At 43.0% G+C, this 27,044-nt stretch overlaps 1 protein-coding gene across 1 annotated transcript in view; it reads left to right on the plus strand.

Moving 5' to 3' along the window:
- Positions 1 to 27,044, plus strand: part of TTN (titin) — a 275,334-nt gene that overhangs the window by 235,532 nt on the left and 12,758 nt on the right. Inside the window, 29 exon segments of the mRNA XM_010859754.1 lie at positions 1 to 6,196; positions 6,786 to 7,082; positions 7,187 to 7,774; positions 7,867 to 8,169; positions 8,283 to 8,579; positions 9,899 to 10,186; positions 10,298 to 10,597; positions 11,283 to 11,585; positions 11,675 to 11,980; positions 12,090 to 13,856; positions 14,162 to 14,455; positions 15,145 to 15,432; positions 15,552 to 15,851; positions 15,947 to 18,013; positions 18,137 to 18,439; positions 18,537 to 18,842; positions 18,941 to 19,231; positions 19,327 to 19,623; positions 19,760 to 20,065; positions 21,359 to 21,664; positions 21,751 to 22,032; positions 22,217 to 22,810; positions 22,934 to 23,221; positions 23,323 to 23,622; positions 24,096 to 24,398; positions 24,975 to 25,277; positions 25,379 to 25,963; positions 26,092 to 26,397; positions 26,486 to 26,785. Of these exon segments, the coding sequence (XP_010858056.1) occupies positions 1 to 6,196; positions 6,786 to 7,082; positions 7,187 to 7,774; positions 7,867 to 8,169; positions 8,283 to 8,579; positions 9,899 to 10,186; positions 10,298 to 10,597; positions 11,283 to 11,585; positions 11,675 to 11,980; positions 12,090 to 13,856; positions 14,162 to 14,455; positions 15,145 to 15,432; positions 15,552 to 15,851; positions 15,947 to 18,013; positions 18,137 to 18,439; positions 18,537 to 18,842; positions 18,941 to 19,231; positions 19,327 to 19,623; positions 19,760 to 20,065; positions 21,359 to 21,664; positions 21,751 to 22,032; positions 22,217 to 22,810; positions 22,934 to 23,221; positions 23,323 to 23,622; positions 24,096 to 24,398; positions 24,975 to 25,277; positions 25,379 to 25,963; positions 26,092 to 26,397; positions 26,486 to 26,785 (18,664 nt within the window).

The raw sequence follows: 27,044 nt of genomic DNA on the forward strand, positions 1-27,044 counted from the left end.
TTGACTATACAGCCTAGTTTTAAGTTACCATTTAACACATACAGTGTCCAAGCTGGTGAAGATCTTAAAATCGAAATTCCTGTTATTGGCCGGCCAAGACCTGAAATTTCATGGGTCAAAGATGGCGAGCCTCTTAAACAGACAACAAGAGTAAATGTTGAGAAAACAGCTACTTCAACTATTTTGTACATTAAAGAAAGTAACAAAGATGACTTTGGGAAATACACTGTAACGGCAACAAACAGTGCGGGTACCGCAACCGAAAATCTCAGTATTATCGTTTTAGAAAAGCCTGGACCTCCGGTTGGACCAGTTCGGTTTGATGAAGTTAGTGCAGATTTTGTGGTCATATCTTGGGAACCTCCAGCCTATACTGGTGGCTGCCAGATAAGCAACTACATAGTAGAGAAGCGAGATACAACCACCACCACTTGGCACATGGTATCCGCAACAGTGGCAAGAACAACAATTAAAATAACCAAACTAAAAACGGGCAGTGAGTACCAGTTTAGAATTTTTGCAGAAAACAGATATGGAAAAAGCGCCCCCTTGGATTCTAAACCGGTTATTGTACAATATCCATTTAAAGAACCTGGACCGCCTGGCACTCCTTTTGTGACATCCGTCTCAAAAGATCAAATGCTTGTGCAATGGCACGAGCCTGTTAATGATGGAGGCAGCAAAGTTATCGGCTATCATCTTGAACAGAAAGAAAAGAACAGCATTTTATGGGTCAAATTAAATAAGACTCCCATTCAAGACACCAAATTCAAAACAACTGGGCTTGATGAAGGCCTTGAGTATGAGTTCAGAGTTTCTGCTGAAAATATTGTTGGCATCGGCAAGCCAAGCAAAGTGTCGGAATGTTTTGTTGCTCGTGATCCTTGTGACCCACCAGGTCGCCCTGAAGCCATCGTTATTACACGAAACAACGTCACACTGAAATGGAAGAAACCCGCCTATGATGGTGGCAGCAAGATAACAGGTTACATCGTAGAAAAGAAAGATCTACCTGATGGCCGTTGGATGAAAGCCAGCTTTACCAATGTATTAGATACTGAATTTACAGTGAGTGGACTTGTGGAAGACCAAAGATATGAATTTAGAGTAATTGCAAGAAACGCAGCTGGCAACTTTAGTGAACCATCCGAGAGTACTGGCGCCATTACTGCAAGAGATGAAATTGACGCACCAAATGCCTCACTGGATCCCAAATATAAAGATGTCATCGTTGTTCATGCAGGAGAGACTTTTGTCCTGGAAGCGGATATCCGTGGCAAACCTATCCCTGATATCGTTTGGTCAAAAGATGGAAGAGAGCTTGAAGAAACAGCTGCCAGAATGGAAATCAAGTCTACTATTCAGAGGACAACCCTTGTTGTCAAAGATTGTATACGTAGTGATGGAGGACAATATATCCTGAAACTCAGCAATGTTGGTGGTACCAAGACTATACCCATCACTGTAAAGGTACTTGACAGGCCAGGGCCTCCTGAAGGACCTCTGAAAGTTTCTGGGGTTACTGCTGAAAAATGTTACCTGGCTTGGAACCCACCTTTACAAGATGGTGGTGCTAGTATTTCACATTACATCATTGAAAAGAGAGAGACCAGCAGACTCTCTTGGACCCAGGTTTCAACTGAGGTGCAGGCCCTTAACTACAAAGTCACTAAACTTCTTCCTGGTAATGAGTACATTTTCCGTGTCATGGCTGTGAATAAATATGGGACTGGAGACCCGCTGGAATCTGAGCCTGTTATAGCCCGTAATCCTTATAAACCACCAGGTCCTCCTTCACCACCTGAAGTCTCAGCAATCACCAAAGATTCTATGGTCGTAACATGGGCACGCCCAGTAGATGATGGAGGTGCTGAAATTGAGGGCTATATTCTTGAAAAGAGAGACAAGGAAGGCGTTAGATGGACCAAGTGCAACAAGAAAACACTAACAGATCTTCGATTCAGGGTGACTGGCCTTACTGAAGGGCATTCCTATGAATTCCGAGTTGCTGCTGAAAATGCAGCTGGTGTGGGTGAACCCAGCGAGCCTTCTGTTTTCTCTCGTGCATGTGATGCTCTGTATCCACCAGGACCACCAAGTAATCCCAAAGTGACAGACACTTCCAGATCTTCTGTCTCCCTGGCATGGAATAAACCAATTTATGATGGTGGTGCGCCTGTTAAGGGCTATGTTGTCGAGGTCAAAGAAGCCACTGCTGATGAGTGGACAACGTGTACTCCACCAACAGGACTACAAGGAAAGCAGTTCACAGTGACCGAGCTTAAAGAAAACACTGAATATAACTTCCGTATCTGTGCCATCAACTCTGAAGGCGTAGGTGAGCCTGCAACTATACCTGGTTCAGTTGCTGCTAAAGAGAGACAAGAGCCACCAGAAATAGAACTGGATGCTGATCTCAGAAAAGTGGTCATTCTGCGTGCGAGTGCTACCTTACGCTTATTTGTCACCATCAAAGGTCGCCCAGAACCTGAAGTGAAATGGGAAAAGGCCGAAGGTGTTCTCACTGACAGGGCCCAGATTGAGGTGACCAGCTCATACACGATGCTGGTAATTGATAACGTCACCAGATTTGACAGCGGTCGGTATAATCTGACACTAGAAAACAACAGTGGCTCTAAAACTGCTTTTGTAAACGTCAGGGTTCTTGACTCACCAAGTGCCCCTGTGAATCTGACTGTAAGAGAAGTGAAGAAAGACTCTGTGATACTGGCCTGGGAACCACCGCTTATTGATGGCGGAGCTAAGATTACAAACTACATTGTCGAAAAACGAGAAACAACACGGAAAGCATATGCTACTGTTACAAACAACTGCACAAAGAACAGTTTTAAAATCGAAAATCTCCAAGAAGGGTGTTCTTACTACTTCCGAGTCTTGGCTTCCAATGAATATGGAATTGGTTTGCCAGCTGAAACAACCGAACCCGTTAAAGCTTCTGAACCACCCCTCCCACCTGGAAGAGTAACTCTTGTCGATGTGACCCGTAACACAGCTACAATTAAGTGGGAGAAACCAGAAAGTGACGGTGGCAGCAAAATTACTGGTTATATAGTTGAAATGCAGACTAAAGGCAGTGAAAAATGGAGCATCTGCACACAAGTGAAGACTCTAGAAGCAACTATATCAGGCCTAACTGCTGGAGAGGAGTATATCTTCAGGGTAGCTGCAATTAATGAAAAAGGAAAAAGTGATCCAAGACAACTTGGAGTGCCAGTAATTGCAAGGGATATTGAAATAAAGCCTTCAGTTGAGCTTCCTTTCAATACTTTCAATGTAAAGGCCAGAGACCAACTGAAGATTGACGTTCCATTTAAAGGAAGACCTCAAGCTACTGTAAGCTGGAAAAAAGATGGTCAGACCCTTAAAGAGACAACTAGGGTCAATGTTTCTTCTTCAAAGACTGTAACATCACTAATAATTAAGGAAGCTTCAAGGGAAGATGTTGGCACATATGAATTATGTGTTTCAAATAGCGCTGGATCCGTAACAGTTCCTATTACTGTAATTGTGCTTGACAAACCAGGACCTCCCGGACCTATACATATTGATGAGGTTAGTTGCGACAACATAAGCATTTCTTGGAATCCTCCAGAATATGATGGCGGCTGCCAGATTAGCAATTACATCGTTGAAAAGAGAGAAACCACTTCTACAACATGGCATGTAGTTTCACAAGCAGTTGCGAGAACATCCATTAAAATAGTTCGTCTAGTAACAGGAAGTGAGTATCAGTTCCGCGTTTGCGCAGAAAACCGCTTTGGAAAGAGCTCCTACAGTGAATCTTCTGCTGTAGTTGCCGAGTATCCATTCAGCCCCCCGGGTCCTCCTGGTACTCCTAAAGTTGTGCATGCCACAAAATCCACCATGTTGGTCACCTGGCAAGTGCCAGTTAATGATGGAGGAAGTCGAGTACTTGGTTATCACCTTGAGTATAAAGAAAGAAGCAGCATTCTTTGGTCAAAAGCAAATAAAACCCTCATTGCTGATACACAAATGAAAGTCTCCGGCCTTGATGAAGGACTGATGTATGAGTATCGTGTATATGCTGAGAATATTGCTGGAATTGGTAAATGCAGTAAATCTTGTGAGCCAGTCCCTGCAAGAGACCCCTGTGACCCTCCTGGACAACCTGAAGTCACAAATATCACAAGGAAATCAGTGTCACTTAAGTGGTCAAAACCACATTATGATGGCGGAGCTAAGATCACTGGATACATCATTGAACGTAGAGAACTACCAGACGGCCGGTGGCTGAAATGCAACTTTACTAATGTACCAGAAACATACTTTGAAGTAACTGAACTCACTGAAGATCAACGTTATGAATTCCGGGTTTTTGCAAGGAATGCTGCTGACTCAATTAGTGAGCCATCTGAATCCACTGGACCTATCACAGTTAAAGACGATGTTGAGGCTCCAAGAATTATGATGGATGTCAAATTCCGAGATGTCATTGTTGTCAAAGCTGGAGAGGTCCTTAAGATCAATGCAGACGTTGCAGGGCGACCTCTGCCAATAATCTCCTGGGCCAAGGATGGTGTAGAAATTGAAGAGAGAGCAAGAACAGAAATCGTGTCAACGGACTACACTACTTTGCTAACAGTGAAAGACTGTGTCCGACGAGACTCTGGGCAGTATGTGCTAACAGTGAAGAATGTTGCTGGAACTCGGTCTATGGCAGTTAACTGCAAGGTACTTGATAAGCCTGGCCCACCTGCAGGACCACTTGAAATAACCGGCCTCACTGCTGAGAAATGCTCTCTTTCCTGGGGACCACCCCAAGAAGATGGCGGTGCAGCTATTGACTATTACATTGTAGAAAAACGTGAGACAAGTCGCCTTGCTTGGACTATATGTGAAGGAGAGTTAAGGACGACATTTTGTAAAGTGACCAAGTTACTCAAGGGCAATGAATACATCTTTAGAGTAACAGGTGTTAATAAATACGGTGTTGGCGAGCCCCTGGAGAGCATGGCTGTAAAGGCCCTTGATCCATTTACAGTTCCAAGTCCACCTACATCTTTGGAAATTACATCTGTGACCAAAGAGTTCATGACACTTTGCTGGTCGAGACCAGAGAGTGATGGAGGCAGCGAAATCTCTGGTTACATCGTTGAGAGGCGAGAGAAAAACAGCCTACGATGGGTACGTGTAAACAAAAAACCAGTTTATGATCTGAGAGTGAAATCCACAGGACTTCGTGAAGGGTGTGAATATGAATATCGGGTATATGCAGAAAACGCTGCAGGCCTGAGCCTTCCAAGTGAAAGCTCTCCCCTAATTCGGGCAGAAGATCCTGTGTTCTTACCATCTCCTCCATCCAAACCCAATGTCATGGACTCGGGCAAGACCAATATAACTATTGGCTGGGTTAAGCCCTTATTTGATGGTGGGGCCCCAATAACTGGATACACCGTGGAATTCAAAAAATCTGATGAAACTGACTGGCAAACTGCCATTCAGAACTTAAGAGGCACTGAATATACAGTAAGTGGACTAACCACAGGAGCCGAATACGTTTTCAGAGTAAGATCTATCAATAAGGTTGGTGCTAGTGATCCCAGTGATAGCTCCGATCCCCAGATAGCAAAGGAAAGAGAAGAAGAACCTGTATTTGATCTTGACACAGAAATGAGGAAGACCTTGATCGTCAAGGCCGGTGCCTCCTTTACCATGACTGTGCCTTTCCGAGGAAGACCAGTACCCAGTGTCTCCTGGAGTAAACCAGACACTGACCTCCGCACTAGAGCTTATATTGACTCCACAGAGTCTCGAACATCACTGACTATTGAAAACGCCAACAGAAATGATTCTGGAAAATATACATTAATGATTCAGAACGTCTTGAATGCTGCCTCACTGACCTTGGTCGTCAAAGTTTTAGATTCTCCTGGTCCTCCAGCCAACATTACTGTACATGATGTCACCAAAGAGTCTGCAGTATTATCCTGGGATGTCCCTGAAAATGATGGTGGGGCACCAGTGAAGAACTACCACATAGAAAAACGGGAGGCCAGTAAGAAAGCATGGGTCTCTGTGACCAACAACTGTAACCGCCTCTCCTACAAAATTACCAACTTACAAGAAGGGGCAATTTACTACTTCAGAGTCTCTGGAGAAAACGAGTTTGGTGTCGGTGTACCAGCCGAAACGAAGGAAGGAGTAAAAATAACAGGTATGTTTTAAGAACAAAGAAAACCTACATATCCATATTCATTTTCCTTGAATAGTGTGAATCATTTTAATTACTGTTTAAATGCTTTTGGTTCACGCCTCAAGCGATTCATACTATGGCACAAAAGGAATTCTTACTAATAGAGAAAGTTTTTCATTGATTTACAAAAAAAGTAGAAATTTACATAGATTAAGATGGATATGTTGGATTTAAGTATAACTGAACTTGACTGCACATATATATGTACATATATATATTGTTTATGTGCAGAAATTACATGATATTTTATAACACTTCATCTCATTCCTCATTTTTTACCCATAATAAATTTGGGATAAATTTAATCACTTAATTGGGTCATTTGATGCTTATTTGATCTGAATGCTATGACATGCTGTGACATAAAATGACAAAGCCTGGGAAAGTTTTGCTTGACTCAAAAGCTAAACTGATCATATAAAAAGTAAAGAAGTCTCAAAGTAATTGTATGCCTTCATTAAAATTTTTCCTTTTGACAAGGCAGAAAGAACACATGTGGGGAAAAATGTTGCAATAATCTTCCCTTTCTTCTGATGTTTTACTTTCATAGAAAAGCCAAGCCCACCTGAAAAACTTGGAGTAACAAGTGTATCCAAAGACAGTGTTTCCCTGGCCTGGTTGAAGCCAGAGCATGACGGTGGAAGCAGAATTGTGCATTATGTCATTGAAGCACTAGAAAAAGGACAGACGACCTGGATGAGATGTGCGGTGGTAAAGTCAACCCACCATGTTGTTTCTGGTCTGAGGCAGAATTCTGAATACTTTTTCCGGGTGTTTGCTGAAAATCAAGCTGGCCTGAGTGACCCCAGAGAGCTTCTGCTTCCTGTTCTTATTAAGGAGCAGCTAGGTACGTTTAATTTTATGTAGAAGCAAAATTTGAAATTATTTGCGTTAAGTCAACTTGGAAAAAACACTTTTTTCACCTTCATCTTCTCTACTCTTATTTTTCAGAACCACCTGAAATTGACATGAAGAATTTCCCAAGCCATACCGTCTACGTTAGAGCTGGTTCAAACCTTAAAGTTGACATTCCAATTTCTGGAAAACCACTGCCCAAAGTGACCTTGTCAAGAGATGGTGTCCCACTGAAAGCAACCATGAGATTTAATACTGAAATTACTGCTGAAAACCTGACCATCAATCTCAAAGAAAGCGTTGCCGCTGATGCTGGAAGATATGAGATCACAGCTGCCAACTCCAGTGGAACGACCAAAGCTTTCATTAACATCGTTGTACTGGACAGACCTGGTCCGCCAACTGGCCCTGTTGTGATAAGTGATATAACTGAAGACAGCGTGACTCTCAAATGGGAGCCACCTAAGTATGATGGTGGAAGTCAGGTTACCAATTACATTGTACTTAAGAGAGAGACAAGTACTGCAGTATGGACGGAAGTGTCTGCAACAGTTGCAAGAACCATGATTAAAGTCATGAAACTGACCACAGGAGAAGAATACCAATTCCGCATCAAGGCAGAAAACCGCTTCGGCATCAGTGACCACATAGATTCAGCTTGTGTGGTTGTCAAACTACCATACAGTAAGTTGTCGAACTGCTCAAAGATCCCACATTTCCAAATACAAAAATGTCTGAAATGTCTATATTAACCATGGGATTTCTGTCTTTCATAGCAACACCTGGACCACCATCTACACCATGGGTCACCAATGTCACTCGAGAAAGTATCACCGTGGGCTGGCATGAACCAGTGTCCAATGGAGGCAGTCCAGTTACAGGCTATCACCTGGAGATGAAAGACAGAAACAGTATCTTATGGCAAAAAGCCAACAAAATGGTCATCCGCACAACTCACTTCAAAGTCACAACAATTAGTGCCGGATTAATCTATGAATTCAGGGTGTATGCAGAAAATGCTGCTGGTATTGGGAAACCCAGCCATCCTTCGGAACCAGTCCTAGCCATTGATGCCTGCGGTATGTATTTGTCACAAGAAGGACAGTTCTGACTACCTAGCGATGCAAACCTTCTTTCTGCAAAGTAAAATAATGATCTAAGTGCCACTAATCTGCTTTCTGTCTTATCACAGAACCCCCAAGAAACGTCCGTATCACTGACATTTCAAAGAACTCTGTCAACCTTTCATGGCAACAACCTGCTTTTGATGGAGGAAGCAAGATTACAGGCTACATGGTTGAGAGACGAGACCTTCCAGATGGCAGATGGGCCAAGGCCAGCTTTACCAATGTTACCGAGACTCACTTCACTGTCTCTGGCTTGACTCAGAATGCCCAGTATGAATTCCGTGTCTTTGCTAGAAATGCTGTCGGGTCCATCAGCAATCCATCCGAGGTTGTAGGCCCCATTACATGCATTGATTCTTATGGTAAGCATTTTTAGTACTTTGAACCACAGCAGTAATTTAACTCAATATTCTATCTTACTTTTTCTGGTCCTAATCTATAGGATAACTTTTACTATGTACCTTGTTAAATATTTAGGAGAAATTATGAATTACCTGGGGGTGGCGGGTGGTCTTAGGAAAATTCCATAACACCCCAGGCCTTTTGGCTTAACTGTAAAACGTGAGATTTGGACTACAGGATAGCAAAAGGCCTTTCTGATTTCAGTCTTTTATGATTCTTTGATTATATGAATTAGTTTATGTTTCATGTTTCTATTTAAAAATTTCAGCATCAATAATTAAAGTGATGGTTGGATGCTCAGAGAATATTCCTCTTAAGTGAAAAACTAAACAGAGGTGTTAATGGTGATAAATATTAGCAGTAGCTAACATTTGCTGTGTACCTTCCATGAGTTCTCTCCCCTAGTTCTAACAGCCTTAAGATTAGCTCATTTTACAGAAGAGAAAGTGAGGTTTAGAGTGCGTACATAACTTCCCCAACATCAAAGCAGCTTATGAATGATAGAGGGGAAATTCAAACAGACTTCAGAATTCTCTCTACATTGCTGTTGTCCGAAATACACATACACATCCCAAAATACACTACTGGAAATTAATTAGCACATTCAACTCAACAGTAGTTTAAAAACTAAAATTTCATGAGAGTTAGGTACCCAGTGATGCTGTTTCTAAAAGTCCCCCATTTCCAAGGGGGAATCTCTGTGGTATCGGGGCAGAAGTACCCACTTCCATCTTCATGATCAGACTCCTCGGGCCTCTCTCTATGAACCAGGCTTAGTAGACACTGAGTCAGTATTTGTGAGACTGTGAAGCAAGTCACGTTAATTCTGTTTCTCAAAACTTGTAAGCAGCCTGGCACAAAACCAGTCCAGGGGAGTATACAGCCCTGTGAGTAGAGAATTCAGCATTAAGGGTCTGCTGTAAACTGCCCCCACTTGGATACCAGTGAACTGGAAAGGGAAATAAAAACAAGAGATCATTGTTCTGTGTCCCATTTCATTCCTGGAATAAAACACGTAACAGACTTTACATTTCACAGGCACTTAAATCCCTGTGCAATTAGTGCTGTCACTGGGGTTCAGAGCTTGCTCACAATCTTTCCTCCTCATCTGGGATAGAAGAGTAGCTTATAAAATTAAATATAAAATATAAATGGGATTAGAACTACCGTGTGTACATTTATTATTTAATAAAGGCCAGTGAGCTTACTTTGAAGTTGCCGAGATTATTTTCTTCATCCTTGTGATCTTTTAAATATTTATGATCTGTTTTTCTTACAGGTGGACCTGTAATTGATTTGCCTCTAGAATATACAGAAGTTGTCAAATACAGAGCAGGGACATCTGTGAAGCTCAGAGCTGGCATTTCTGGCAAACCTGAGCCTACAATTGAGTGGTATAAAGATGACAAAGAGTTACAAACCAATGCACTGGTGTGTGTCGAAAATACCACTGACCTTGCATCTGTACTCATCAAAGATGCAACTCGCCTTAATAGTGGAACCTATGAATTAAAACTAAGGAACGCCTTGGGCTCAGCCTCAGCCACAATTAGACTGCAGATCCTTGGTAGGTGCTGAATGCAGGCCAACATCATATTTCATTGCCTAAAATTTAATGATTTTCAGTTAGAAACCTTTCTAAATTTATTAATATACCATTTTGTTCTTTCATTGACAGACAAACCAGGACCTCCAGGTGGACCAATTGAATTTAAGACTGTCACTGCTGAAAAGATAACTCTTCTCTGGCAGCCTCCGGCAGATGATGGTGGTGCAAAAATCACTCACTACATTGTGGAAAAGCGTGAGACAAGCCGCGTTGTGTGGTCTATGGTGTCTGAAAATTTGGAAGAGTGCATCATTAAGACCACCAAAATTATCAAAGGAAATGAATACATCTTCCGGGTTCGCGCTGTGAACAAATATGGAATTGGTGATGCGCTGGAATCTCACCCAGTGATAGCAAGGAATGCGTTTGGTGAGATACGATTTCATTAGAAAACTAAAATCAAATACATGAAAATTTATTTACTTATTTTCATTGTATCAAATCCTACCAGGTGATCATTTTATTCCTTGAGTATTAGTTGTAATTGCTTTGAAATAAATGAGACCTTGTTTTGACTCAAGGCACTAGATAGTATCTCCAACAGCAAGTTTGGTAAATGTTGGCTTAGATTATCTTCAAGACTCTTCTACTGTTCATGCAGCCATTACTAATCCATTTACAAATGTCTATATGCTCAGATAGCATCTCATCTCTCAAATTTCTATCATTACTCACTGAAATGAATAAAATTCATGAAAACTTAAAAATAAACTAGGATGTCCCTGGCAGTCCAGCAGTTAGGACTTGATGCTTTCACTGGCAGAGATTGAGTTCAGTCCCTGGCCAGGGGAACTAAGATCCCACAAGCTGTGTGACATGACCATAGATAAATTAATAAGTAAACAAATACTATTCTGCTAGCTATTAATAGTTTCCAGAGCTTGACTGACTTATTTTCTTGCTCATCATATCACTTCTCATAATGATCCTTTTCACCAGGTGGAAAATATAATAAATGAGACGAATGTTCTTAAGTAGGACTTGAAGATTAAAAGGTAGAATCTATCAGTAATGTTGATTCTTTTAACTCATTTTCCTCTTCCTTTTCAAACAGTCACACCTGGGCCTCCAAGCGTGCCAGAGGTGACAAAGATTAACAAGAATTCGATGACTGTTGTCTGGAGCAGGCCAGTTGCAGATGGTGGTAGTGACATAAGCGGCTATATCCTGGAGAAACGAGACAAGAAGAGTCTTGGATGGTTTAAAGTCCTAAAGGAGACAATCCGTGACACCAGACAGAAAGTGACAGGACTCACGGAACACAGTGACTATCAATACCGAGTTTGTGCTGTAAATGCTGCTGGACAGGGTCCATTTTCTGAACCATCTGACTTCTACAAAGCTGCTGATCCTATTGGTAAGTGTGGCCTCTTCACCTGTGTCATCTTTCACGTCGCCCAGTTGTACATAATTGCATAATTACGGTATTCTGACTGTCCATTCCAGATCCACCAGGCCCACCGGCTAAGATAAGAATTGCAGATTCAACTAAATCCTCCATCACTGTTGGATGGAGTAAACCTGTCTACGATGGGGGCAGTGCTGTTACTGGATATGTTGTTGCCATGAGACAAGGAGAGGAAGAGGAATGGACTGTTGTCTCTACCAAAGGAGAAGTCAGAACTACAGAATATGTGGTATCGAACCTGAGTCCCGGAGTCAATTACTACTTCCAGGTGTCTGCTGTAAACTGTGCCGGACAAGGTGAACCTATAGCAATGACCGAACCCGTACAAGCCAAAGACATACTGGGTACGTGCCTACTGATATGATTATGTTTTTATTTTAATAGAGACCCTCCAGGAAATCACTCATTTCCTTGCTTTAAAATTCACTGTATATGTCTGTTTTATGTCTACAGAGGAACCAGAGATCGACCTGGACGTGGCTTTCAGGACCTCCATTATAGCTAAAGCTGGCGAAGATGTACACGCGTTGGTTCCCTTCAAAGGCAGACCTCCACCTACTGTCACATGGAGAAAAGATGAGAAGAATCTTGGCAGTGATGCCCGCTACAGCATTCAAAACACGGACTCATCTTCAATACTCACTATCCCTCAAGTCACTCGCCATGATACAGGCAAATATATTCTCACAATAGAAAATGGTGTTGGTCAACCAAAGTCTTCAACTGTGAGTGTTAAAGTGCTTGACACACCAGCCGCCTGCCAAAACCTACAGGTTAAACATGTTTCTCAAGGCACAGTCACTTTGTTCTGGGACCCTCCTCTCATTGACGGAGGATCTCCTATAATTAATTACATCATTGAGAAGAAAGATGCCACCAAGAGAACATGGTCTTCCGTGTCACACAAATGTTCTAGCACATCCTTTAAAGTAACCGATTTGTCAGAGAAAACTCCGTTCTTCTTCAGAGTTTTTGCAGTGAATGAAATTGGAATTGGGGAACCCTGTGAAACCACAGAGCCTGTGAAGGCTGCCGAGGTACCAGCACCTATACGCGATCTCTCAGTGAAAGACTCAACAAAGACATCTGTTACGCTGAGCTGGACCAAGCCCGACTTCGATGGTGGTAGTGTAATCACAGATTATATTGTGGAAAGGAAAGGTAAAGGTGAACAAACGTGGTCACACGCTGGCATAAGTAAGACATGTGAAATTGAGGTTGGCAAGCTCAAGGAACTGTCAGAGCTGGAATTCAGAGTGTCTGCCAGAAATGAGAAAGGGCTGAGCGACAGTGTCAGTATTGGGCCAATCACAGTGAAAGAACTTGTAATTCCACCTGAAGTTGACCTGTCAGAAATCCCAGGGGCACAAGTCGCTGTGAGAATCGGACATAATGTGCACCTCGAATTACCTTACAAAGGGAAACCCAAGCCATCTATCAGTTGGTTGAAAGACGGTTTGCCACTGAAAGAAAGTGAACTTGTTCGTTTGGGTAAAACCGAAAACAAACTTACTCTGAGTATAAAGAATGCGAAGAAGGAGAATGGAGGGAAATACACCATTATTCTCGATAACGCAGTCTGTCGAAACACATATCCCATTACAGTCATCACACTTGGCCCGCCATCTAAGCCCAAAGGGCCCATTCGATTCGACGAAATCAAGGCCGATAGTGTCATCATGTCCTGGGATGTGCCTGATGATGATGGAGGAGGTGAAATTACCTGTTACAGCATTGAGAAGCGAGAAGCTTCACAAACTAATTGGAAGATGGTGTGTTCCAGCGTTGCCCGGACAACTTTCAAAGTTCCTAATCTAGTCAAAGATGCCGAATATCAGTTTAGAGTTAGGGCAGAAAACAGATATGGAGTCAGCCAACCACTTGTCTCAAACATCATTTTGGCCAAACACCAGTTCAGGATTCCTGGCCCCCCAGGAAAGCCAGTTACATACAATGTGACTTCTGATGGCATGTCACTCACTTGGGATGCTCCAGTTTATGATGGTGGTTCAGAAGTTACTGGATACCATGTTGAAAAGAAAGAAAGAAACAGCATCCTCTGGCAAAGAATTAATATGTCACCAATATCTGGAAGAGAATATAGAGCTACTGGATTAATGGAAGGCCTGGATTACCAGTTCCGTGTATTCGCTGAAAATTCTGCTGGCCTAAGCTCACCTAGCGACCCAAGCAAATTTACCTTAGCTGTTTCCCCAGTAGGTAAGTGACTGAAGATTATTCCAGTATATTTCATTCAGCAACTAATGTGTTACTAATTTTCTTCCATGTATCACCTTCTCACATATTTTCTTGACACCAGAGTTGGTCAGGTAAAGCAAGGGGAATGATTTTAAATCAGTCTAATAAAGTAATTAAAAAAATTTTTTTTAAGATTCTGATACCAAAAAATTTCAATTAATGGCTATAATGAGTTTGGGGGATTTATTCATTTTTTCCCCCTTCCATTGAGGATTAAGAGTTGATTACAGAAGTAATGACACCTTTAACTTTCATATAATTTTTAGACCCACCTGGCACTCCTGACTACATTGACGTCACCCGGGAAACCATCACACTGAAATGGAACCCACCGCTGCGTGATGGAGGCAGTAAGATAGTGGCCTACAGCATCGAGAAACGGCAAGGGAGCGATCGCTGGACCAGATGCAACTTTACTGACGTCAGTGAATGTCAGTACACGGTAACAGGACTCAGTCCTGGGGATCGATATGAGTTCAGAATAATCGCAAGAAATGCTGTTGGAACCATAAGCCCGCCGTCACAGTCTTCTGGTGTTATCATGACCAGAGATGAAAATGGTAAGCATTTACGACTGATTTCCAGTGTAACTAAGAACATTCATGTTTTTAAATATATATATTTTTGGTCCCTGGTGTGTAAAATGAGAATAAAACCAATATTTCATACAGATTACCAAAGGTTGTTAGGTAGGTGAATTAGATTTTTCTACCTCTCAGATGAAGAGAAGAAAAAGATGTGATTAGCATCAACTTTTTACTGCGTCTATTCTTTCATTTCCACATAAATAGCATGCAAATGGGGATGGTTTTTAGCTTTGTAATTTCAGTCATTTATAATAAAGAATAAAGTTCTCAAGAATAACAGTCCATTTCTATTGAAATCACAAAAATACAACACAAATTCAACAGCACAATTATCATTTTGCCTGAGTGCAGCTAATGGCGTGGAACAGCAACTCGTTTGAATATGCAACAGCATTAGGAAGTAGATGACCTACAAATATTTCATTCCTCGTTTTACAAGTGGAAATTCAAGAGTAGTAACATGACAGACATAACAAAGGAGATAACAATATGCAAATGTTTAACCTTAGAGTCTAAATTCTCAACTGTCAATCATACTTTCAAAATAGCCTTTGGTATAAGGATTACCCTTCCAGGCTTTATGATATGGTGCTAATGAAAAACATGTTTGTTTCTGTCTTTATTAAACCAAGTTAATGTATATAATTCTATTTCTTTTACAGTTGCACCAACTGTAGAGTTTGGCCCTGAGTACTTTGATGGTATCACTATTAAGTCTGGAGAGAGCCTTAGAATTAAAGCTTTGGTACAAGGACGACCAGTACCTCGAGTAACCTGGTTCAAAGATGGGGTAGAAATTGAGAAGAAGATGAACATGGAAATAACCGATGTCCTTGGATCCACCAGCCTCTTTGTTAGAGATGCCACCCGGGACCATCGTGGTGTATACAGAGTGGAAGCCAAAAACGCATCTGGCTCCACAAAAGCAGAGATTACAGTGCGAGTACAAGGTAAAACTCTAGAATAGCTTCTTACTCTTACAATGTACAGAACTTGGATTAAAGACAGGCCTGATTGCATTTTAATGGACAAGGGAAAAGAAACTAACTCCAGAATCTTTTTCTTATAGATACACCAGGAAAACCAGTTGGGCCAATAAGATTCACCAATATAACTGGCGAGAAGATGACCCTGTGGTGGGATGCGCCACACAATGACGGCTGTGCCCCCGTATCTCACTACCTGATTGAAAAACGGGAAACCAGCAGACTTGCTTGGGCACTCATTGAGGACAATTGTGAAGCCCTCAGCTACACAGCCACGAAACTAATAACTGGCAATGAATACCAATTCCGTATTTCTGCAGTTAACAAGTTTGGTGTTAGCAGGCCACTGGATTCTGACCCAGTGGTTGCTCAAATACAGTACAGTAAGTGACCATTTTCACTAAGTGGCAGTATGTCATAAGGTCAGTTTCCAAGCAAACGTGTCTAATTGGTTTCTTTCTCTGTTTTTATCTCACAGCTATTCCTGATGCCCCTGGCACTCCAGAACCTAGTAATGTAACAGGCAATAGCATTACTCTAACATGGGCCAGGCCAGAATCAGATGGTGGCAGTGAAATTCAACAGTACATCCTTGAAAGGAGAGAAAAGAAGAGCACGCGATGGGTGAAAGTGATCAGCAAACGACCCATCTGTGAGACAAGATTCAAAGTCACAGGTCTGACGGAGGGCAACGAGTATGAATTCCACGTCATGGCTGAAAATGCCGCAGGGGTAGGGCCTGCAAGCGGCGTCTCACGACTAATCAAATGCAGAGAGCCTGTCAACCCACCAGGCGCGCCTGCTGTGGTCAAAGTGACAGACACATCAAAGACAACTGTGAGCTTAGAGTGGTCTAAGCCAGTGTTTGACGGAGGACTGGAGATAATTGGGTATATTATTGAAATGTGCAAAGCTGACCTGGGAGACTGGCACAAGGTGAACGTAGAAGCATGTGTGAAAACGAGATATACAGTCACCGATCTGCAAGCAGGTGAAGAATACAAATTCCGGGTCAGTGCTATCAATGCTGCTGGAAAAGGAGACAGCTGTGAAGTGACTGGCACCATTAAAGCAGTTGACCGATTATCAGCTCCTGAGTTAGACATCGATGCCAACTTCAAGCAGACTCATGTTGTGAGAGCTGGGGCCAGCATTCGCCTCTTCATTGCCTATCAGGGTAGACCAACTCCGACAGCTGTATGGAGCAAACCGGACTCTAACCTTAGCATTCGGGCTGACATCCACACAACAGATTCCTTCAGCACCCTCACTGTGGAAAATTGCAACAGAACCGACGCAGGGAAATATACCCTCACTGTAGAAAACAACAGCGGTAGTAAGTCAATCACATTCACCGTAAAGGTGCTGGACTCTCCTGGCCCACCTGGCCCGATTACCTTCAAGGATGTGACCCGGGGCTCTGCTACATTGATGTGGGATGCCCCTCTCCTTGATGGAGGTGCCCGAATTCATCACTATGTGGTAGAGAAACGAGAAGCCAGTCGCCGTAGCTGGCAGGTGGTCAGTGAAAAATGCATTCGTCAGATCCTCAGGGTCAGTGACCTGCTAGAAGGCGTTCCATACTATTTCCGTGTTTCTGCAGAAAATGAGTATGGTGTTGGTGAACCCTATGAAATGCCAGAACCAATGGTAGCCACAGAACAACCTGCTCCACCTAGGAGACTTGATATTGTTGACACAAGCAAGTCCTCTGTAGTCTTAGCTTGGCTTAAACCTGACCATGATGGAGGCAGCCGAATCACTGGCTACCTGCTCGAAATGAGACAAAAGGGATCTGACTTCTGGGTTGAAGCTGGTCACACCAAACAGATGACTTTCACAGTGGAGCGCCTCGTTGAGAACACTGAATATGAATTCCGCGTGAAGGCCAAGAATGACGCCGGCTACAGTGAACCCAGGGAAGCCTTCTCTTCTGTCATCATCAAGGAGCCTCAAATTGAGCCCACTGCTGACCTCACTGGAATTACCAATCAGCTCATAACTTGCAAAGCAGGAAGCACATTTACCATTGACGTGCCAATCAGTGGTCGTCCCGCCCCCAAGGTAACATGGAAACTTGAAGAAATGAGACTTAAGGAGACAGATCGAGTGAGTATCACGACGACAAAAGACAGAACCACCTTGTCTGTAAAGGACAGCATGAGAGGTGACTCTGGAAGGTACTTCTTGACCCTGGAAAATACAGCTGGTGTTAAAACATTTACCATCACAGTTGTGGTCATCGGAAGGCCAGGTCCAGTAACCGGCCCCATTGAAGTCTCATCTATCTCAGCTGAATCATGTGTCCTGTCATGGGCTGAACCTCAAGACAACGGAGGCACTGATATTACCAATTACATTGTTGAAAAGCGGGAATCGGGTACAACAGCTTGGCAGCTTGTCAATTCCAGTGTCAAGCGCACTCAGATTAAAGTCACTCATCTCACAAAATATATGGAATATTCTTTCCGTGTCAGTTCAGAGAACAGATTTGGTGTCAGCAAGCCTGTAGAATCAGCACCAATTGTGGCTGAGCATCCATTTGGTAAGAAAATTAAAATCATATTACCAAGTCTCTATGATTAAACATTTCCCCTGAATGTTATTTATATTCTGTATTTGTATTTTGAAACTCAATTTATATTTTGATACCTCTGTTTATATTTAGTCCCACCAAGTGCACCTACCAGACCTGAGGTTTACTATGTGTCTGCAAATGCCATGTCTATTCGCTGGGAAGAACCCTACCATGACGGTGGCAGTAAAGTCATCGGCTACTGGGTTGAGAAGAAAGAACGTAACACCATTCTTTGGGTCAAAGAAAACAAAGTACCATGCTTAGAGTGCAACTACAAAGTGACCGGTTTGGTAGAAGGACTGGAATATCAGTTCAGAACATACGCACTCAATGCCGCAGGCGTTAGCAAAGCCAGTGAAGCCTCGAGACCTGTGATGGCTCAAAACCCAGTGGGTAGGTGTCAAAATTTAAGGGTACATTTGTTTATCATCATCATCAGTACTAGCAGAATTCAGAGTTGTATTTAACCTCACGTTTGCCTCCCTTCCAGATGCACCAGGAAGACCAGAGGTAACAGATGTCACCCGATCGACAGTGTCACTGATCTGGTCTGCCCCGGTGTATGATGGTGGCAGCAAGGTCGTGGGCTACATCATAGAGCGTAAGCCAGTCAGCGAAGTTGGAGACGGTCGCTGGCTCAAGTGCAACTACACCATCGTATCTGACAATTTCTTCACCGTTACTGCTCTCAGTGAGGGAGACACTTACGAATTCCGTGTGTTGGCCAAGAATGCAGCAGGCGTAATTAGCAAAGGATCAGAATCCACAGGCCCCATCACTTGCCGAGATGAATACGGTAAAAATAATAATAATAATCCACGTTCTCCTTTTAAATGATCACAATTTCTGTGACAACAGACTATCACGCATTCATTCACATCTTGTCTATGACAGCTCCACCCAAAGCCGAACTGGACGCCAGATTACAGGGTGATCTGGTCACCATCAGAGCAGGCTCGGATCTTGTTCTTGATGCTGCAGTTGGTGGCAAACCTGAACCCAAGATTATCTGGACCAAAGGGGACAAAGAACTAGATGTGTGTGAGAAAATCTCTCTGCAGTATACGGGCAAACGAGCAACTGCTGTGATCAAGTTCTGTGACAGAAGTGACAGTGGAAAATACACTTTAACGGTGAAGAATGCCAGCGGGACAAAGGCTGTGTCTGTCCTGGTCAAGGTTCTCGGTAAGAGGGTCAAACGATTTTTGATCTCCATAGCTTTCTCAAATGTGTGCAGAAAGAAGGACCTTCCTCTTTGCTCATTCCTACATCTGTTTTAGATTCCCCGGGCCCATGTGGAAAGCTCACCGTCAGCAGAGTAACTGAGGAGAAGTGCACTTTAGCCTGGAGCCTTCCTCAGGAAGATGGAGGAGCAGAAATTACTCACTACATCGTGGAACGACGCGAGACGAGCAGGCTCAACTGGGTGATTGTGGAAGGCGAATGCCCCACCCTATCCCATGTGGTTACTAGACTCATCAAGAACAACGAATACATATTCCGAGTGCGGGCAGTAAACAAATATGGCCCTGGTGTGCCTGTTGAATCAGAGCCCATTGTTGCCAGAAACTCCTTCAGTGAGTATTAACACTTAACTTGCCAGTGGAAGTGTCATGGGATCAGGGGATGGGGTGGGCAGGGGGCAGACAGTCATAAAAATAGTGATTTTGTGCAATTCTGATCAACCTTTTATTCTCATAAAAATATAAACAGCGATTCCATCACAACCTGGCATACCTGAAGAAGTTGGGGCTGGCAAAGAGCATATCATCATTCAGTGGACGAAACCTGAATCTGATGGTGGCAACGACATCAGCAACTACTTGGTAGACAAGCGTGAGAAGAAGAGCCTGCGCTGGACGCGTGTCAACAAGGACCACGTGGTGTACGACACCAGGCTGAAGGTGACTGGCCTGATGGAAGGCTGTGATTACCAGTTCCGGGTGACTGCAGTAAACGCTGCTGGTAACAGCGAACCCAGCGAAGCTTCCAACTTTATCTCCTGCAGAGAACCATCATGTGAGTTCCAAGACTCATTCATACTCCTAATGCCCATCAAAATCATATTACAAAGAATTGTCCAATATGTAATTTCCAAGAACTCGTAGAAGTTATGACTGGCCTAGAAAGGCATATGCTTATTAGAAGGACTTTACAGCCTAAGACAGAAAATATTTCAACAAGTACTTCTGTTGATAAGTTAGCAGTTACGTTGCTGGAAATTGTTGCTGTTATTTTCTAATCTGTGAAAAAAAATTTGTTTTTCCTACTACCAATATGAAAGGGATGTCTTTTTCAAATCTTCCTAAGGATGGAGGTAATTTTGTTGTAATGGTAATAACTACTGAAGAGAAAAAAAAGGACAATGTCTCCTTTAAGAGGCTTAGCAGAACAGAAAGTTTCTACTTTCTTAATAAGTACCTAACAAAATAATTGTCACAAGAGCCTCAAAAATAAGTTGGCAAATCCTTGTACAAAGTTTAAGCCTAAGAACTAAAAGGAATAAATCACTGGAATGGACTCAGAGGAAGTAGAAGATATTTATTCCTGTACTTACTGGAAATGTAGAGGTGACAAGAATATTGACCTTGTTGAAAGCTGAGCTACTAAAGAAAGGTCCCTGGGACTTCCCCAGTGGTCCAGTGGTTGAAATTCTGTGCTTCCACTGCAGGGGGCACAGGTTCAATCCCTGGTTGGAGAACTAGGTTCCTATATGCCACTGCTGCTGCTGCTGCTAAGTCGCTTCAGTTGTGTCCGACTCTGTGCAACCCCATAGACGGCAGCCCACCAGGCTCCCCCGTCCCTGGGATTCTCCAGGCAAGAACACTGGAGCAGGTTGCCACTTCCTTCTCCAGTGCATGAAAGTGAAAGTGAAGTCACTCAGTGGCGTCCAACTTGTAGCAACCCCAACTGCAGCCCACCAGGCTCCTCCATCCATGGGGTTTTCCAGGCAAGAGTACTGGAGTGGCTTGCCATTGCCTTCTCTGCCTATATGCCACTGGGCACAGCCAAAAAGAGGAAAAAAAAGTTCCTGAGAATGGGTACTGTAAGCAATGAACTTAGCAGGACACAGTGTATCTAGCCAAGGTGGCCAGGGAGAAACATCTGCCTTTCTAAAGAAGTTTTTAACTCTTAAAATAATAAAAATAGTAACTCCAGAACACAGTGCCATCTTGCAATATCAGAAGACCTTAGTTACAAAGAACATCTCAGTGAGTGTAGACAAAGAACAGCAATGCCTGAGTGAATCTTACAAATCAAAAATACAAATCTCAAAGCTTCCTTATTTGTATAATATCCTTCTTTCTACAGACACCCCTGGACCACCTTCTGCTCCACGAGTTGTGGATACCACCAAACACAGCATCAGTTTAGCCTGGACCAAGCCCATGTATGACGGTGGCACTGACATCATAGGATACGTTCTTGAAATGCAAGAGAAGGACACTGATCAGTGGTACCGAGTGCATACCAACGCCACAATAAGAAACAATGAATTCACTGTGACAGACCTTAAAATGGGCCAGAAATACTCCTTCAGAGTTGCTGCTGTGAACGTAAAGGGCATGAGCGAATACAGCGAGTCAACTGCAGAAATTGAGCCTGTGGAAAGACTGGGTATTTATAATTCAAGGTTTTAGGTGAATTATTTTTCTCATCACACTTGTTCATAAATTAATTAAGCTTTGACATTTACTTTCCAGAAATACCAGATCTGGAGCTTGCAGATGATTTAAAGAAGACCGTGACCATCAGAGCTGGGGCCTCACTACGGCTGATGGTGTCTGTATCTGGAAGACCACCACCCGTCATCACATGGAGCAAAAAGGGCATTGACCTTGCAAGTCGGGCGATTATCGACACCACTGAGAGTTATTCTTTGCTTATTGTGGACAAAGTTAACCGGTACGATGCTGGAAAATACACCATTGAAGCCGAAAACCAATCTGGCAAGAAATCAGCAACTGTCCTTGTTAAAGTATACGGTAAGTATTGGTCTTAATACTATGCAATGAGTAGGTTCTTTAAAAACAAACACCTTGACTTCTGATTGATCACCTCTCTAGAAGGGACTATGTTAAGTATATTTTCCTAACCCCTTTCCCCCAAAAATCTATCAACTAATCTGTCAAATAAGAAGTATGCATCCTTCGTTCTCTGTTTTTTTAGATACTCCTGGCCCCTGTCCTTCAGTGAAAGTTAAGGAAGTATCAAGAGATTCTGTGACCATCACTTGGGAAGTTCCCACAATTGATGGTGGAGCACCTGTCAACAACTATATTATTGAAAAGCGTGAAGCTGCCATGAGAGCATTCAAAACAGTAACTACCAAATGCAGCAAGACACTGTACAGGATTTCTGGACTTATAGAAGGAGCCATGTACTATTTCAGGGTGTTGCCAGAAAATATTTATGGCATTGGAGAACCTTGTGAAACATCTGATGCAGTTCTGGTCTCAGAAGTGCCTTTGGTGCCTACGAAGCTAGAAGTGGTCGATGTCACCAAATCCACTGTTACCCTTGCCTGGGAGAAACCACTCTATGACGGTGGGAGCCGACTCACTGGCTATGTTCTTGAGGCCTGCAGAGCTGGCACTGAGAGATGGATGAAGGTTGTCACCTTAAAACCCACAGTCCTAGAGCACACTGTTATTTCCTTAAACGAAGGTGAACAGTACTTATTTAGAGTAAGGGCACAAAACGAGAAAGGTGTGTCAGAACCAAGAGAGATTGTCACAGCCGTGACTGTACAAGACCTCAGAGGTATGTACCAAAACACCAAGATAACAGTAATAGTAAAGCAAAATGAAGGAAACATTCAGAATTCATTACGTCCTGTCATTAGAAATTATACTTAAGAATAAATTCCTACTTTCTTTCTCATAGTGTTGCCAACAATTGATCTTTCTACAATGCCTCAAAAGACCATCCATGTCCCAGCTGGCAGACCGGTAGAGCTGGTAATACCAATCGCTGGCCGCCCACCTCCTGCTGCTTCCTGGTTCTTCGCTGGTTCTAAACTAAGAGAATCAGAGCGTGTCACAGTTGAAACTCATACTAAGGTAGCTAAATTAACCATCCGGGAAACCACTATCAAAGATACTGGAGACTATGTACTTGAACTGAAGAATGTGACCGGAACTACATCAGAGACCATTAAAGTCATCATTCTCGGTAGGGACATGGGAAAAGGCACAAGCAAATTGTTGATGCTCAGTCACCCAATTTTGATTTGAAGTGAAAATTAACATCTGGAATTTCCTTTTCTTTTGTAGACAAGCCTGGTCCACCGTCTGGGCCTATCAAGGTTGATGAAATTGATGCTACTTCAGTGACCATTTCCTGGGGACCGCCCGAACTGGACGGTGGCGCTCCGCTGAGTGGCTATGTGGTAGAACAACGTGATGCCCACCGCCCTGGATGGCTGCCTGTGTCTGAGTCAGTGACCAGATCAACATTTAAGTTTACCAGACTCATTGAAGGAAACGAGTATGTGTTCCGAGTGGCTGCGACAAACCGCTTTGGGATTGGCTCCTACTTGCAGTCTGAAGTCATAGAATGTCGCAGCAGCATCAGTAAGTCCTGGGCCCTTCTGCCATTCTCCTCACCTCTAAATGTTAACAAGAAGGAATTTGTTTTTAATATGCCCTTATGTAAGTAAAAAGAGGTCCAAAATTAATCCCAGGGTCGTTCTAAGGTTTCTATGCCTCCTTTTCTTGGAGGGGTTTTCAACATGGTTAAGGTTTTTGTTTTGTTTTTGTATGAAAGAAAGAGAGGAAGGAGTTAGGAAAGGATGGGTAGAAGGAGAGGAAGGAGGGAGGGAAGACTGGCTGTTACAGTGAGGAAAAAATACAGAATACACGTTTAATAAATGTTTATGAAATTGAAGAAAATGAGGAACAGCAAGAAAGGTACAAAAATGAAAACACTAGAAAAATAGTCATAAGAGTCTTACATACCTTTTTAAAATGGTATATACGAGACACACAATGTATGAGTCTTTAATTTATTCATGGTGCATGGTGTGTTTACCTCCATCTTGCTGCAGACATTCCTGGACCTCCAGAAACATTACAGATATTTGATGTCTCCCGTGAGGGCATGACACTTACTTGGTACCCACCAGAAGATGACGGTGGCTCCCAAGTGACTGGATACATCGTGGAACGCAAAGAAGTGAGAGCAGATCGATGGGTCCGCGTAAATAAAGTGCCAGTGACAATGACACGATACCGTTCCACTGGCCTTATTGAGGGCTTAGAATATGAGCACCGTGTCACAGCCGTCAATGTGAGAGGAACTGGAAAACCAAGCCGTCCTTCCAAACCCACTGTGGCCATGGATCCAATCGGTAAATACCTTTTATATAAAAGTTCAGTGAGATATAATTTAATATAGTTATTCACCTTCCTGAAATAGAGAATTCTGTGAGTTTGGGGAAATGTATGGTTGTATAACCACCACCACAATCAAAATATAGAATATTTCCATCAGCCCAAAAAGTTCATTTGTGTCCTTTGTCGTCAATCCTCTCCCCACTCCCAACCCTTAGCAGTGTTGGGAAAGTAACTTCTTATATTCTTCTCTTGAATCTACTTCTCCCTCTTTAAAATAGAACTCATGATAGACACCCTGTATCACAGTTAAAATTTTTAAGCAAGTTAGTATTTCTCGAAGCAGTTTAAAAACTGATATTAAATGTAAGATAGAATTAGTGGTCATAAACTAAGCACATATAAGACAAAGGAAAAAGCAAGAGTTTAAAGTAGTTTTAACTTATAAAATGAATTAAATATTTACAAAACGAAAAATATCCTAATGTTACATTCCACGTCTCCACAATTCACTGAAATCATTAGGTTTTTAGCATCTGATTTTCAACTTTGCAGAAACTTTTAACAAGTATGTTGTTACTCTTATTTTCCAGCTCCTCCAGGAAAGCCACAAAATCCAAGAGTTACCGACACAACAAGGACATCAGTCTCCCTGGCCTGGAGCGTACCAGAAGATGAAGGAGGATCTAAAGTCACGGGCTACTTGATCGAAATGCAAAAGGTCGATCAACATGAATGGACCAAATGCAACACCACCCCAACCAAAATTCGGGAGTATACTCTCACACACCTACCTCAGGGCGCCGAATACAGATTCCGTGTCCTAGCCTGCAACGCTGGTGGACCTGGGGAGCCTGCTGAGGTACCAGGAACAGTCAAAGTCACAGAAATGCTTGGTAAGAGATGGGATCACTTCCTTTCTGCTATATTTGCCTTTAGACTTATTTCCTATGCCTGTGTCCCAAAATGCTAATTGTAACCTTACCTTTCTCCCCAGAATATCCTGACTATGAACTTGATGAAAGATACCAGGAAGGTATCTTAGTAAGACAAGGTGGAGTCATCAGACTTACCATACCGATCAAAGGAAAACCATTCCCAATATGTAAATGGACCAAGGAAGGCCAAGACATTAGTAAGCGTGCCATGATCGCAACCTCTGAAACTCACACTGAGCTTGTAATCAAAGAAGCAGACAGGGATGACTCTGGCACTTATGACCTGGTTCTGGAAAACAAATGTGGCAAGAAGGCTGTCTACATCAAGGTCAGGGTGATAGGAAATCCCAACACTCCAGAAGGGCCACTTGAATATGACGACATACAAGCTCGCTCTGTGAGGGTCAGCTGGAGGCCCCCTGCCGATGACGGTGGTGCCGATATCTTGGGGTACATCCTGGAGAGACGCGAAGTGCCTAAATCCGCCTGGTACACCATTGACTCCAGAGTCCGAGGTACATCTCTGGTGGTAAAAGGCCTCAAAGAAAATGTGGAATACCATTTCCGTGTTTCAGCAGAAAACCAGTTTGGAATAAGCAAACCCTTGAAATCGGAGGAACCCGTCATACCAAAAACACCACTGAGTAAGTGCTCTTCCAACCACAACACTGTAAACTTCCTCTCAGTACTCTTTTGTTTCAAAATGAAAATCACCAGCTTACAAGAGTTGGAACTGTACGCTAACATGTGTGTTTCCCACTTACATTCCTAGACCCTCCCGAGCCTCCAAGCAATCCTCCAGAAATACTCGATGTGACCAAGAGTTCCGTCAGCCTGTCCTGGTCCCGGCCCAAAGATGATGGTGGTTCTCGGGTCACGGGCTACTATATTGAACGCAAGGAGACCTCAACTGACAAGTGGGTCAGACACAACAAGACTCAGATCACCACCACAATGTACACCGTCACCGGGCTTGTTCCCGATGCCGAGTATCAGTTCCGCATCATTGCACAGAACGACGTTGGCCTAAGCGAGACCAGCCCTGCATCTGAACCAGTTGTTTGCAAAGATCCATTTGGTAAGGAAAGAATTTCTGAAGGGGCTAGAATCACAGAGTCAAGCCATCTTTGCTCTCTTTCCTTTACAACTGTTTTCAAATATTTCAGATAAGCCAAGCCAACCTGGAGAACTCGAGATTCTTTCAATATCCAAAGACAGCGTCACTCTGCAGTGGGAGAAACCTGAATGTGATGGTGGCAAAGAAATCCTTGGATACTGGGTTGAATACAGACAATCTGGAGACAGTGCCTGGAAGAAGAGCAGTAAGGACCGCATCAAAGACAGGCAGTTCACAATAGGAGGGTTGCTGGAAGCTACAGAGTATGAATTCAGGGTTTTCGCTGAGAATGAGACGGGGCTGAGCAGACCTCGACGAACTGCTATGTCTGTAAAGACCAAACTAACGTGTAAGTAGCCGTTAGTTCTCTGCTTTCATTTACAAACTAAGCAACATGTAAAGGTTAATTCTTCCTCTATACTAAGTAGGTCTCCAGAAAGCTTTATTAGAGAGCAAGTGTTTGGAAAGAAAGAACTGTTTGGCATATGTGCACAAAGGGAGCAGTTGATATGTTCTAGAGGAAGTGATTCCAAGCACAAAGCCTCAGCAGTAAACCGTTAGATGCACTGAACTGAGCACATGCCTAGAGCAATTTCTCCCATGAATAC

The sequence above is a fragment of the Bison bison genome, unplaced genomic scaffold, assembly GCF_000754665.1.
Source record: "Bison bison bison isolate TAMUID 2011002044 unplaced genomic scaffold, Bison_UMD1.0 scf7180017864460, whole genome shotgun sequence".
Classification (NCBI taxonomy): Eukaryota; Metazoa; Chordata; class Mammalia; order Artiodactyla; family Bovidae; genus Bison; species Bison bison.